At 31.0% G+C, this 15,495-nt stretch overlaps 2 protein-coding genes across 2 annotated transcripts; both read right to left on the bottom strand.

Moving 5' to 3' along the window:
• Nucleotides 1-1,026: 1,026 nt before the first annotated feature.
• Nucleotides 1,027-8,297, bottom strand: LOC108731120 (transmembrane protein 35). The gene is made up of 4 exons (XM_018461233.1): nucleotides 8,187-8,297; nucleotides 2,836-2,974; nucleotides 1,359-1,465; nucleotides 1,027-1,300 (listed from the first exon to the last, which is right to left on the bottom strand). The coding sequence occupies exons 1-4, from the start codon at nucleotides 8,295-8,297 to the stop codon at nucleotides 1,187-1,189; spliced, it is 471 nt and encodes a 156-aa protein (XP_018316735.1). The 3' UTR covers nucleotides 1,027-1,186.
• A 1,583-nt stretch (nucleotides 8,298-9,880) lies between these two features.
• Nucleotides 9,881-14,865, bottom strand: FLASH (FLICE-associated huge protein). Its single transcript, XM_018461301.1, has 4 exons — nucleotides 14,735-14,865; nucleotides 13,157-13,329; nucleotides 12,677-13,092; nucleotides 9,881-12,168 (listed from the first exon to the last, which is right to left on the bottom strand). The coding sequence occupies exons 1-4, from the start codon at nucleotides 14,795-14,797 to the stop codon at nucleotides 9,968-9,970; spliced, it is 2,853 nt and encodes a 950-aa protein (XP_018316803.1). The 5' UTR covers nucleotides 14,798-14,865; the 3' UTR covers nucleotides 9,881-9,967.
• Nucleotides 14,866-15,495: the final 630 nt, after the last annotated feature.

A 15,495-nucleotide genomic window follows, 5' to 3' on the forward strand; every position in this document is an offset into this window, starting at 1 on the left:
TTGCGCGTAGCAGATTAAATTTCTTTCTCTATTTATATTACAATTTTACTAGTTTACATTATAGCCTCCTATGATTATATATCATAGTTTTTATATCATACATTTATAATTATGTATATTATAGTTATTTCATAAAGATATCTTTAACTATTTATATTGTAGTTTCCTATATGTTATTTATATGATATAGCTACTTATATTACAATTGTGTAATATTTTATATATAGCTGTTGTGTGATAGTCATATGTTATGGTTTTAAAAGAGACTAAAAGAAATATAAAATACTATCAACTATCATAAATCGACCAAACGGCTTTATTTTTTAAATTAATTTCACTGATATATATATATATATATGTATAGTTAACTATTTGTGACCTTTTTTCTCTTTTTGCATCATTGTATTAACTATAATATAAATAGAGAGAGAAACAATTTCTTTAATCGTGACTAGCGACAATCGACATTAATGCAATGGTGTCTTAATGGACCGATATTGTGGGATGAATCACTATCATCAATTAGCGAAAACAACATTTACTGATCATCGGACTGCAATTGCTATCACCAAAACTCAAAGTTTGTATTTATAGATTTTTAATGGTAATTAAATAATATTTATCGGAGAAAATATACACATCACATATTTATCGAGTGTTCCGCATCGGTGATAAAAAATATTCCGTCATAATAAAACTTTACATAACTTCCATTAATTACAAATCTTATCACGTCTTAACGTCGCTCGCTTTTTATTCTGCAAACTATATAACGATATAGTGCGCAGAGTAACACGTAGAGTGCAACAAAAATTCATCTCACTAATCACATTAAAACTGATCACTGTGAAGTAAATTATATATTCCTCTTGCAACCCCTTTCGGAGAAGTACATTTCTTTTCCAAGCTTGATTCATAGAATCCTAAATCATCATTTTCTTGCCTCTTACATATTAGATAGTTTTTTTACTGCGTGTCAAATATTTGAATATAAAAGATTTAAAAAGTTATATTAAATAACGGTGCCTTAAGAGAAAATGTTATTTTTTATTTTTGAAAAAATGGGAACAAGAGTCTATATATAAATAAATTAATCTTTCTCAGAATCAGTGTCCCAGAAATGAAATCGCAGAATTAAGAGATTTAAAGTGAAAACAGGTAACACGTTCTCCAACTGTAATCCCACTCAGTCTTGCTTCTTAGCTCTGTCATCGACACCGTTCGCCGTCACCGATTGCGCGTTTCCTCGCCTGAGCTGCCAATCGATCACCAATCGCCCCGTCAGCATAAAGAAGAATACCTGAAACCGTTTAATTTACAGCTCGTGGAACATATAATGTCGATAAATAATCATTTACCAGTGCCGGGGCGATCCTTTCGAATTTGTCGTTAACCATGTAATGAGAATACACGGCCATCAGCATCAAAAGAAGTAGCACTGTGTTCGATAAGTTTTTAACTTTGTCTGGAAGAAATTTACAGATGATTACTGCAATGAACCAGTTCTGTTCATCAAATACGGCAATTTCTTTGATGCATTGGCTGCGTTCAGAAAATGCAGCTTTGCAACTGTTGTAAAATTCTTTAATATGGTTGGACTTGCCCAGTAGTTCCTCACTGGATCTAAATGTATAAACTAATCATATTCAAGAATTTTACGACAGTTGCAAAGCTGTTTTTCTGCTGAACATAGCCAATGATTAAAAGAGGACAAAAGGTTTGTATCAATTGAAGGTCAAATTGAAAGCAAAATTTATGAATCAATTGAAAGTCGAATTAAAGGCAAAATTTGCGAATTTATTTCAAAGAAAGAAATGTAAATGAACACAGTTTTCGTGATTGACTATATTTTAGATATTGTTTATTACTATATTTGAGATGTAGAAAATTAACATTTTAATATAAAATTTATTAAAAATATAAAAAGTGTGTCATTGAGGACAGGTCTGAAAATTTCGAATGTTTTGCTACGATTCCATGATTTCTGAAGAAAGCTATTTATTGTTTTTCTGATCTATTTTTTTTATCCAATTTTTAAGATACTTTACAGATTGATCCTAAAAAGCAAATCATTAGAAAATTGCTATTTCAAAATAATAATATAAACGTCAAATTCTGATTTTTTTATGTTAAAATTGACATAGTATATATATATTCATGTCGTTTTCATTTTGCAATTTTCCTAATATTTATTTAGATTCCGTAAAAGTATTGTAAAAGTGTTACGAGGAAAACTAGATAAAAAAGATAACAGATTGCTTTTTTAAAAGTCATGAAATCGTGCAGGCAAAACTGAATCGAAATTTTCGATCTGCCTCTCAATGATTCCTATATATTCTTAATAAATTTCATATTATAATTTAATTTTCTACATCTTAAACAGTAGTAAATAACACCTAAGAGAGAATTTATGTCTAATTATTATTCCTTCCTTTAAAATAAATTCACAAATTTCGTCTCCAATTTAAACTATACAAACGTTACAAACCACTTGGCCTCCTTAAAGTTAAGAATTTGCGTGGGATAATAAGTGTAAGAGAGCAGATGACAATATGTGAGAAACCCGCAAAAATAAAAACTTATCGAGAGAATTCGAATCTCTAAAATTCTATAAAAATTAATATTTAAGATTCAAGATTAAGGCAATTAAAGATCAGCAGAAACATATATAATAATAAATATTCGTGAGAGAATCTATGGTTCAAGAACTATAATATTATAGGAGATTGATGATACAATTACAAAATTGAATATTTGTGAAACTGATAATTCGACAGAACGATTACAAAGGGAGGACATTATGATGAAAGAAGGTGGTTGATTTTTTGCACCTACGACTTGGAATAATCGCCATGGCGAGGCCGCAGATAATCTCGAGCGAGCCGACGACTCTCCGATACCATTTGCTGGGCACCTTAAAGTCAAGTGTTCCCGAAAGCGGGAATACTTTTGCGTACTTGACATATTCCTTTCTCTGAAATATTAAAAATATTAAAAATATTAAAAATATTAAAAATATTAAAAATCCTGTTAAAATCCTGATAAATCTCTTCAGTGAAAATAAAAAGTAAGACTATTCTATTAATATATACTTAATTATGCCTAGAATTAAATTTTTTTCGTGTTTAAATTGTAAGTACTGAGGAAGATCGAAAACAATGGTCGAAATGTTTTAAACATTTAATTGATTTTTATAAAATTGACTAATAAATTTTATACACATCGATATCAGCTTTCATGCGGCTAATTTATATCTCTCTGTTATATTGATTTATTCTTAGAGTCTTCTTTGTTAATTTATTGTTTAGAATTAAATACATAACTAATATATCAGTATATAGTGTTTGCTGATAAATTTAACATATATCACGATATCTCTCTTGTCAAAAATTAGAATATTTTTTTCTTTAACAAAATATAGAGTAATAAAAATATAAAAGTAATAAAAAAAATAGAGAGCAGGCTCGTTAGTTTGCACAGCAAAAAAAATCGAACAATTTGGATATTAAATACATTGACTTTTCAGAAGTAAAATCATATATAAAAATGAAAATGTTTCAACTAACACAGACTCTTCATCAGTTCATAATACAAAAGTAGTTTCCTAATCATAGCTAAGTAAAAAAGAATTCTTTATTGCGACGAATCGCACTGCAAACAAAAAACGTGAATAACAAATTATATTTCTTCCTTAATTTTAAATGAGTCCTCAATAGAATTCTCATTTAAAACATAGATACTTGACGTAAAATATTTACGAATATAGAGTATAATTAAATATATAACAGTTAAAGAAAAAAATTATTTTAGAGATAAATAAAATACATCTTATTGTGCTCATCTCTAAAAAAAAATAACTCTTGTTGGACGCTGAGTTTGTTGCATTGTATTTACATAATGGTGAAATAATCGAGAGCCCGTTTTGGCAGCCTCAAACAATTCGAGGACTTGTAGAAAACCTGACTTGCTCTAATACACCAAGTATATAAATATCATTCACCAGCAAGTTTGCGAGTTTATTGGCAGTTGACCAAATAATCTGCACGAGTGTTTACCTTAATATCACTTTCGTTGGGCAATGTCGGAGATTCTGAAATAGCGGAATGACACATTGATAGTTCACATTTACATTAAAAATTTACATTAAGCCGTAATGTTAAATACGTAACATATTTCATTAACTCGTAGTAATAAATATATATCTTTCTATATTTTGCAAAAAAAAAGATTTACATTTTTTTACGAAATCATATACGAGAAATGGAAAATCGGCTTTCGACAAAAGGAAAAATATAACAGTAATAAAATATTTTATGTTTATTACAAATAATAATTAATTGATTAATAATCAATTTATTGCTTAAATAATTCAGGTTCAATAAAATTATATTAATGATTAATTGTGTGTTTCCACATAGCCGTATCAATGTTTGATCTTTAATACTACATAATATATTGTAATACTTTGATACCTATACATTATCGAGCACGCATTACCGCGTGTATTTTTATACCGTCTATAACGAGCTAGGTGACACGGCATGCGTCGTACCTTACAATTCATCAGGTTTCAAAAATTGTATTTTTTTCTGATGCCCTTGGCCTCGTTGCGACTCGCAATGCCATATAATTTTGGTGTTTGGTCGACCTTAATTAAGAAGGAGGATACAATTCCGCCATAGAGCGTAATTACCTATTGCGTTACTTTTTTTTCGTCACTGAGTCAACAATACGGCAATAATTTTTTTTATTCTTCTATTTTTTTTCTGATATAATTGACAAAAACATTTTTAATTCGATGTGTTTTTTTACATAAATTACATCTGAATTTTAATTATGATTTGAAAAGAGTTAGCTTTTTCATTTAATTTTGATTGCTCGTAACTTTGTGTGATATTATAATTTTTTTAAATAATTAAACAAAAAAATCATAGTCCAGTTGCTTTCAAAGAATTTAAAATAAATTATAAAAATTGGTTAGTTACTTTCCAAGAGAATGCAGTACAAAGTTCAAAAAACATAATTTGTAGAAGAGTGTTTTGAAGATCTTAATACTATTTGGCACCACATCTCGCATTCCTCACAACGATTTATCCTCTTTCTCTTTGACCATTTCAAATAAAGATTACAAGAGAATTAATATATCGAATTATATCAATGTAGAAGGTTGTAGAAAATAAACTCGAAAAAATAAAAAATTGATAATATTGTTATTGCTCATGTTTCATTGGCGTCTGTGTTATTTATTCCAAACTGATTTTTATTGATATTTTCATCGATCATTTTAAGAATTTTTTGACATTTTGTCATTTTTAACACTAGATATAATTTTAGTTTGTAGAATGTAATAATAGTTTTAATATTATTTATTTTTAGTATTAACTTTCCTAAACACCTGGATGAATCGGGAAAAATATCGAAAAGTGTAAATAATATAATAATAACTGTATAATTAAAAAATTCGTATTTCATCAGACTCGCGCGATCGCAGATGCACTGTCTATTCTAATCGACGCAAGATATATTAACTTAAAACTCTTCCTCTATACAAAGACATATCCAAAAATTATTTTATATACATATATATATAGATCTAAATGTGCTGAAAATAATCTACTTTAAAGACAAATTTTTAAATTACACTACTTTGCTCTTTAATTCGTACTAATTCATTGCCATAGCGTTGCTCAATTTTCCTTATTTCTATTTTCAAGATTGATCCTAAATATTCTATTCCTTTATAAAATTATGTCGACTATTTTGAAGAAATAATCGCCGACAATGTAACATCATCGTACAGCCGGGAGCTGTTCGACATGTATCAACCTGTGGAATCGGTTAATAATTCGTTGGATCGATCAACTGCGCCTTTCATCACATTTTTCCGAGGAAGGGGGGCCACTGTGAGCCCAAACGTTAACCCGATAAACGTAGCGCCATGTGAACCGTGTCATCCGTATTTGTCGTCGAGTTTTTCATCTCTGGACCGTTAATAATTCGGAAATTGAACATCGTGGGAAACGGACGCTGGGAGCTTCGGCTGACAAGGGTAGGGCCGTTAATACATAAGGCGCCTTTGTGCAAAAGAGATTTTGCCGCTCCTATTAATTTTTATTTACTTTATTTACTACTAATATTTTAAATAAGACATGTTTATAAATATCATTTTTAGACAAGGCGCAATTTGATTATGTTATTTTTTCCTAGAAAATGTGAAACGTAAAAATTTTGTACTATTAAAATTAATAAAGAAAGTTTTCATTTTTTACATTTCCGTTCTAGAGAAATAATCGATATTCTAGGCCTCTATTCTCTTGAAAAGAAACGTATACGAAAAAATAGGGAAATACTATAGTATACGTAACATATACATATATTTCACTAGTTTTTTGTATACGGTTTTTTTTCAGGGGTCCTGGTACTAAAATGGTTTTGTACGTATATATGTGGCCCTCTTTGTATTAAAAAATTTTAATAGCAACGGCAAATAAATAATTATCTGTTCCGACTAATGATTTTAGATTTTGCGATTAGATTTTGGTTTTTTTTCTAAATTATAAACAGTTTTGGAAGAAATTAAATCTGACAGAAACGTGCACACACGATTGAACTGGAAAATTTATTTTTAACTCTTTTTTTGTAATCTGAATCTTTTTTCATACAAGTAAAATTTCACTCTCAAATTTTATCGTAAATAAAAAGGAGGGTGAAATCCGGTTTCTCCTCTTAAAAATATCTTATTAATAGGGATCTTGTTGCGGAAAAGATATTGAAAAATAATTCTGAAATTTTTTTAAAAGCTTAGAAACAGTAAAAAAAATTGGGCTGAGCAAAAATCCATTGCAGATAAAAAATTAAAAATATGTTTGCAGATAAGGATAAAACTTAGTTTGGTGCTTCCCTTGTTAATACGCCTTTGGGGCAGTGTATGTATCGTAGTATCCCAGTGAGAAATGACAATGGAATCGACGTCGAATCAACGTCGATTCGATGATTTCGACGTCGAATCGACATCGATTCGACATTGATTCCATTGTCATTTCTCTCTGGGATGTACAACTACAACTTGCACACCTACTTGCGGCGGCCCTGGGCAAGGGGAAACCAGAGGAAACGCCGTTGTCGCAAGCGTGCGCACACGCGATTATGTAGCGACAGAATCAAGGGTAGCGGCGGCAAGCTTCAAGTATATAAATGTTACATAACAAAGCCAGGCCGTGACAGAGCGGGCGGATACACGAGGCGGCTTGCACTCGACGTATCCATCCACTTTGGCACCAACGTCGACGTCCGTGAAATTACATAAAAATAAAACGAGAAGAGACGGACGATATAAATCGCGTGACAAATGGCGTCCAGTCAGTCAGCCCGCTAGACAGTTTGACGCGGTGAAATGATTGTCTTTTTATTATTTAATTAATTAATCAGTTAAATAATGAAACATCGTTTACGGGATAATTTTTAGATGAATCAATTGACGGTTGCAGATCGAACGAACGACTATTGAAATCTAAAGCAAAAGCTTAAACTTATCGGTTAATGTTGATTGCGGAAGTTTTTGAGGCGGAAGTTTGCGTGCGATGACCGCTGCCAATTATTTATAATTAAATGTTAAAATAATTTAGTAATTATAATAAGACAATAATTTAGCAATTACAAGATAAATACAATACTACATAATTTAAATCATTTTTTGTAAATCGCTTATCGTCTGTCAACGCTGTGAAACCTAACATTGACTAATAATTTTGACATAAAAACATAACGACATCAATGTCCGGTTCTACCAATGTAGATTAACTTTAATCTTGCTTTATAACTTACTTTTCATCTTTTTCTAATTCTAAGAATCAGAAAAAGATAGAGAATAAATTATACCGAGATTAAAGTTAATTTACATTGATAGAAATAAACATGAATTAAATCAACTGCCAATTTCGACAATATTAAACCGCAGTGAGCGATAATTTTTTATCAGTTTCATCGGAACTTGTCAGTCGCGTTCATTGTTAAACCTAATCATAATTTCAACTATAATGACAGATAAGTTTGACAATGATTAAATTCGATCGTTTATTAACATCGCCATTTATCTTTCTTGTATACAATCGCAGGATACTGCCCCGTTAAATATCACATAAGCAAGGAAGAGGATCGATTCCTTGCTCGTGGACGATTTAACTCACCAGGTCCTTGTGCAAGTCCTTGCTGATGTGCGAAGTCAGCTTCATGGTGCCGACAAAAACGAAGAATATGCCGAGGAGCACCGAGAGCGACTTGAGCACTACAGAACCCATCTTGATGACCCGGGATATCGCGGATTGCGTGCGAAAACGCCGCCGATCGATTATCGCCGGAAGCGAACGCGACGCGGACGGCCGCGACTGAGCGCGGATCTCGCTCTCGTCGTCGGGTAGCGGAGGATCGGCGGCGAGGGGCACAGCGTGTCTAGGAGCACATGCTCGCGTGCGTCGCGAGTTAGAAGCGCGTTAGTGAGCGACCGGGACGGCGACGGCGACGATGTCCATGGCGCGGGTCATCCCGACGTCCTCTGCGACTGCCAAAATGCCAAGTGCGGCGGTGCGGCGCATGGACGTTCCTTTCACCCCCAACCACCCCCGACTCCCGAGCCGGTGACGTCAACGGCCGACGCGCGCGTATCAGCGTCGTTGCGCCGGCTATTTTCTGATCGATACTCGGCCGCTTCTCTTCCGCGCTAATCGATGCATGGTGGTAGAAGACTTCTTCTACCATAAATCGATGTACAATGTCCTCGCTCGGGTCCGCTTCGACCGAGCTCCAAATTGACGTTGACCGTCATTGTAAAATTAAAAGGGACTTTGTTTCGCCGGTATAGGCGATTATTTTTTAATATATACTTTATTTATAATTTTATATTTATCTCTCATCTCGAACTGGCTATAAAATTTTATTTCCTCCTTCTCGAAATCGAATCGGCGAATGCCTAGCATTCATCTATAGATGCAATCTACAATTAATTTGACAATCGATGTGTTTATTGATTAATTTGTCGAATAATATCTGTATCATTAATAATTTAATAATAATTCTATTGAAGTGTGCAGATGCTATAATATGAAGACAAACATAGTAAAAAGCAGCACTTCAAGAATTACTGGAGCATCAGCAATGAAGCTGTTTGTAAGGTTATATCTTTAATAAATAAATAATTAATATAATAAAATAATAATGATAAATCATTTATATTAATATGCAATAATGATTATAAACACTAACATATAAATATACAGACACGAATGGAATTATAGAGGATAAGTAACATTTAATTAGCAATTAAAGAAAATATTAACATATCAATAAGTTTGTAAATAAGAAAGTATATTTGAAAACATACAAAAGACAAAATAAATATAGCAAGATAATAAATACCATGTATTAAATTAAAAATGAGAAAGAAGCAAACTGATACGAAAATAGAAATAGAGGAGCAAGACTAAACAATAGATAACAATAAGATCAAACCTTTTATTGCAGCATGTAAGAAGCCAGCCTAAAATTTATTCTGTTAATATAAATAAAATTAATTTTTTCGTATGTGAAAAGAAAAATTAGATTAGAAGCAATTATATAAATTGTTGATTTTATTAATTGGAGCTTGATTGAAATTATTTTTATTGTACGAGCAGACGCTCGACAAATTTGAAAAAGCAATTCCAAGTTTACGCCAATTATCAATTTTTTGACATCGGCATAAAGAACATTTGTTTCATTTTTATAATTCGTTTTTTTTATTTCCAACTAAATTGATCTTCCATGCATCCACACGCGCGAAGAAAATAATATTGGAAAGATTTAAAGCTTAAGATAAAAAACTAATTAAAAAATATCGTACCATTTTGAACGATCAACTATTCCCATTATTGATTTCTTGTTTATAAATCGAGTTTTATTGATATTTCTTATAAGTGTAGGAAATGTACAATGATTATTTACAAGTTGCTTTTGCAGTCATTCGCGATATTTTACAGGCACGCGGTTTCAAAGTAGAATCGTTGTTACAACTATTAGTAACAGAGGACGTTTTCGCTGTATTCATCAGGACGGTCATAGACGCGTTACTGTCGCTCAGTATCACGGCTTTTCGACGATGCGAAATTAATATTCCTCTGCTTTGTTGGTTCTTTTTATTCTTTACTATAGACGATATCGTCTTTTTAATACCAACTGATTGAATATTGATTGTTTCTTCCGCTTTCGTTTCCTTTAAAGTTGCTGTATCCAAAATAGCTGCACTGTGTTCTGATCTCAAAGATGGTTTTTGGATTGTATCGAGATTAGAGACATTGATAGAAGAATTCTGAACATAATTATGATCGTTGAGGCATGTTTCGATGGCGCTTTTATTTGACATTTGATGAAAAGTCTCCCTTTCGAGTGATGCTTGACTTTTATCCTCAATATCACAATTAAGCATAGCTTCCACTTTTGTAACTTTAACAGTAGAAATTCTTAATTCATCATCAATATTATGAATACTATCACTATTATTAAAATTGTTCATCTCTGTGATTTCAACGACATTTCCAATATTAGGATTGCTTATATTCTTCTTTTTAGAAGCATTTTCTATACTAGAATCATCTATCTCTTTGATTTTAGTGTCACTATCGATATTAAAATCAATTATTTCTTTGATTTTAATAATTTCAATAATAGAATCCTTCGATTTTTTATTAGTATCATTTTTGTCACTACTGTCAATATCACTATCGCACATTTGTTCAGTTATTTCGATATTTTGAACAGTAGACTCCATTAAATCTTTATCAAGAGATTTACATTTATCTTTATCTTTTATACAATTATGTATTTCATCAGCTACCATATCACTTTTACAAGAATTTAATTGAATTATTTCTTCGCAATCTTTCGAATTTTCTTGTATAAGACGTGACGCTACTTCAACTTTTTTTGTACTAATATCCGCCACTTCTAACTGTTTTGTACCACTTGCGTCATTTTGAAGCGATATTAATTTATCATCTATGGATGCATTTACAGAAATAGCTTCATTTTTATTTACAACTGGAACAATTTTTACATTTTCCTCACTTCTATTCTCTTCGGAGATTTTTGTAAAATTATTTTTCTTCTCAGGACTATCTAAAATTTCGCCTTCTTCCGGAACATGTTCCAAGTCTTTCTTTACGATATGTATGGACATGACTTCTGATAAGTCTTTAAATTTAATTTCTGATTCATTTTTCATTTTATGCTGTTCAACATTTTTATCAGCACTGGAATTCATTGTACTATTTACAATTGGTCGACTAGAAGACTCTCGTAAATTAGTTTCCGCTTTATCATTTTCGTATAATTTTTTATCATTTAAAATGCTTGCCGTTTCCTTTCTTGTTCTGCGATTTTCGTGCTTCTTATTCTTGTACGAGTTACTACTTTCTTTATCTTCAGCGTCGCTAGATGAATATCTATATTTATCCCTTAGATCATCATATTTTTCACGCCTATGTCTCGTTCTCCTATCATTTTCTTCGTTCCCGTAGTTCCTTTTTAATCTGTCATATTTATATCGGCTATCATATTTATAATCATCATACTTCGTTTCTTTATATGTTCTACTGGATTTTTCACGTAAACGATGACTGCTCGAACTCTCGTAATCGCTCCTGCTTCTAGAGTAGCTTCTTCTTCTTGGTGGACTATTCCTGTGCTCATTTTTCTTGTAACCACTGTTAAATCTTTCTGAAACATGAGTTGTGTGTGAAGTTGAAGTCCGAAAATTTCGTAAACTATGGGCGTGACCATTCCTGATATAGGAACTGTCATGATCTTTTGCTGATTTACTTTTCGTCTCGCTTCTCCATCCGTTTGTACAACTTGGATTCTCTTTGGTGTCTCGATATTCTGAAGCAGCTCTATGTTTATCGCAGAACGAAACTTCTTCCTTTTTAAAAGAATGCGCTACATCCAATCGATCTTCGACTTTGAGACTATCTTTTATCTCATATTGCGCAAAATTGTCTGCTAGATCATACTGTGTAAGATAATTATTCGTTTCTTCGGTCACAGTTTTCTCTTCATTTTTTTCAATTTTTATACGTTTGTGTTTATTTGTATCTTCTTCTTCATTCGTCCTTTTCATCAAATTCTTTCTGTACGAAGATTCTGTAACAAGATTACGTTCTGATGTAATTACAATCTTCAAACTAAGTTTATTATTCAACTGTCTTTAAATATAGTTTGCATATGATTAAGATATTCTAAATATTCTAAGAGATTCTTAGGTTAAGAGAGAGATATCCTAAGATAAGATATATTCTAAATTTTTTATACACTTTCTTCAAGATACAGATAAATAGTAACAAATATTTAACACGCATGATATAAATTTTAATATAAACGTTCACTTAATAATGTTTAATAAAGATAAGTTAATAAAAAATTCTTCCATTAGATAAAAAAAAATATACAAAAAATAAAAACTGTTTTATGATTCTATACAGGGCGTCCCATTTCAAATAATGTATTAAGATTTCTCGAAAACTATGATAGATACGGAAAAATGTTTCAAACAAAAATTGTATGGTTCGGAGGGGGACATAAGAAGGGATACTTTGTATAAGCTTAAATGATACATATAACCATATAAAAAATAAATATATCTTTAATCTACCTGAACTATAATATCGTTCGATATTAGAATCATTGTCGTTGTTATTCATACTGAATGGAGATCCAGTCTTCTTATCATTTTCAATATTTTCCTTAGAAATATCCTTCGTTTTAGTATCTGCAGCAAGTTTTATTAATTCTTTTTGCTTTTCCTCTTCTTTTTTATCTTCTATAATTTTCTTATGCAATCTTTCCCCAAATACTGTAGGCATCCGATGAACTTCATTCTGTTGCTTTTTACTTTTATATTCGTCGTGACAGAATTGAATTTGATAAAATTCAGTTTCTTCAGTTTCTTGTAAATGTATCGAGGAAGTATCTTCATACTTTCTTACATTATGTTGATATGGTGATTTACGATTAGAAAGATCTCGAGATTTATAGTTGTGTCTCCTTCTGAAGGTTACATCATCCAATCTGTAAACATTTTTGGTAATGTTAGAAATGGATTTGTCAATATAACAGTTTATATTATTCATACCGTTTCCTCAGATCATCTATTGTCTTGTCCTTCCGTGTAATTTCAGCTCTTGCAGTTTTCAATAAGGAAGACAAATTGTTCTCTAAATTAGCGTTATGTTTCTGCAGATTTTCGTTTTTGCTTAAAAGTGAACTAAGCTCTTCCTTTAATTCCTTGCAGTTACAATCATGGTCCTTGATAACAATTTAAAAACATCAACTTAGTATTTGGTAGATTGTATCACTATACTTCATATAAAAATCATTTTTTTATAAATTATTATTGTTGTAGACATAAAACAATGATAACAATAATAACAGTAGTTCTTAATATTCTTATGCTATATATATATATATATATAAAGACATACATACATATACTTTATATATACTTTAATTTTTTAAATAAATGTTCTTTAAATTATATATTATATTATAATCTAGTAACAAATTAATGGCTATTGGGAATTATCGCTGTATAAGGTGCGCGATAGATATCAATGTCAATACTATGTCATATACTTTTAATTTATAAACAATTATAATATTTTAAATATACATGTTTCGGCTAATTTTTTAGCCATCTTCAGTACATACTAAAGGCCACTTTTACCAACTCCGATTAAGTTAACCGGAGTTGGTAAAAGTGGTCCTAAGGCTCAGTTCCACAATTCACGGTAAACTCTTAACCGAGGTTCAACTTATTCATTGTCTCTTTCCAATTTTAGAATTGAAAAGAGATGAGAAACAAGTTAAATCTCGGTTAAGAGTTAACCGTCAGTTGTGGAACTGGGCCTAAGACTGTTCAATGAAATGGATGCATTAGATGTGTATGTTATTCCTTGCGTATTTTGTATCAGAAATGTTTCTCTCATACTTTATAATAATCTCATCAGCATATTTATTCCAAACATTATTTTAAGATTTTTGGATTATTTTTATAAGTTTATGAAAGAATTCTTTGAAATGACATAAATTTATTATATATTATATCAAGTGTAGAGTCATGTTATATATTAAAAGCTATCTTAATTTGATAAAAAATAATGCCCTATATAAGTTTAAATATGCATAAAGGTAGCATTCTTAGTATATCTTGTTGTATTTAAATTTTCATATTTTGTGTAGTTTGTAATATAAAACAAAAAAATATAAAAATATTATTTTAAAATATTTATTTTATTTAATAAGGATAGCAAACAAATTAATAAAATAATAAAATTTTCCTCATATAAGAGACATTAAGTAATGCATTTAATAAATATAATTGATTATAATACGGACATTAAAAACTTTAAATTTAATCGAAAAGTATAAAACAGCAAAACATAAAGATATTATTTTATGGCGCGCGCGGGAAATATTTTATAGGTTATATTGACATATGTGCACATTATATTATCTATCGTTAAAATTGGAGACACAATTTTATTCTTTAATGTGTAAACGTATAAATCACTGTACACTGCTTTATATCCTTTCTAAAGTTCATATCTTTGTGAAATCAAAGGTTGTTTATCCTTGTAGGCAAGTGCAACACAAATCGTGCAACGATGAAGTTACGCTAACCAGAATTAGTATTATTGTCAGTAATTCTCACTTTTTTTTCGGGAATCAAATTGAAACTCGATAAGTCCGCATAAATATCGACGTCATCCTCCATTTTCCACGATTGTTTGTCATACCGAGACGATTGTAATGTCACTCTTGTCACTCTCGCGTGCCATCACCGTCATCAGTAAAACTGTCTGAATGTACACAGATGTACAAAGATTGCACTTGCACGTGTCATAATTGTTTGCGGTGTGCACCTTTTTCTTGGAGCATGCATGAAAGTATGTACCTTATGCTGGATTCACACTGCATCCGATTTTCGTCGTACGACGTTCTGCAACTAATCAGAAAACAGGATTCCGATGAATTTTGCTTCGTATTATCGGAATCCTGTTTTCTGATTGGATGCAGAGCGTCGAAGGATGCAGTGTGAATCCAGCATTAGGCCGGAATCAGACTACGCATTGAAGATTGAGATTGAAGATTGAAGATTAAAATGTGACCAGTGAGGACAAAGAAATTTTAGCTCCTATTGTTTTGATTGGTCAAATTTCAATCTTTCAATCTTCAATATCAATATTCAATGCGTTTTTAAAATAAACATATTCAATGCGTTTAAAATAAACAATGATGTTTTTATATTTGATAAACAACAAAAATGAAAATATAAAGAACAAATGATGTTTACAAGTGCTGTGAGTGTCAAAGCAAATGCACTTAGAATGTATAGGGTAACTATAACTATTCCTATATTGGTGTGTTTTTAAGCCAACTTGTTCACTGAATTAATTATTAAATATATATTGT

The sequence above is a fragment of the Mycetomoellerius zeteki genome, unplaced genomic scaffold, assembly GCF_001594055.1.
Source record: "Mycetomoellerius zeteki isolate Tzet28-1 unplaced genomic scaffold, Tzet1.0 scaffold120, whole genome shotgun sequence".
NCBI classification, from domain to species: Eukaryota; Metazoa; Arthropoda; class Insecta; order Hymenoptera; family Formicidae; genus Mycetomoellerius; species Mycetomoellerius zeteki.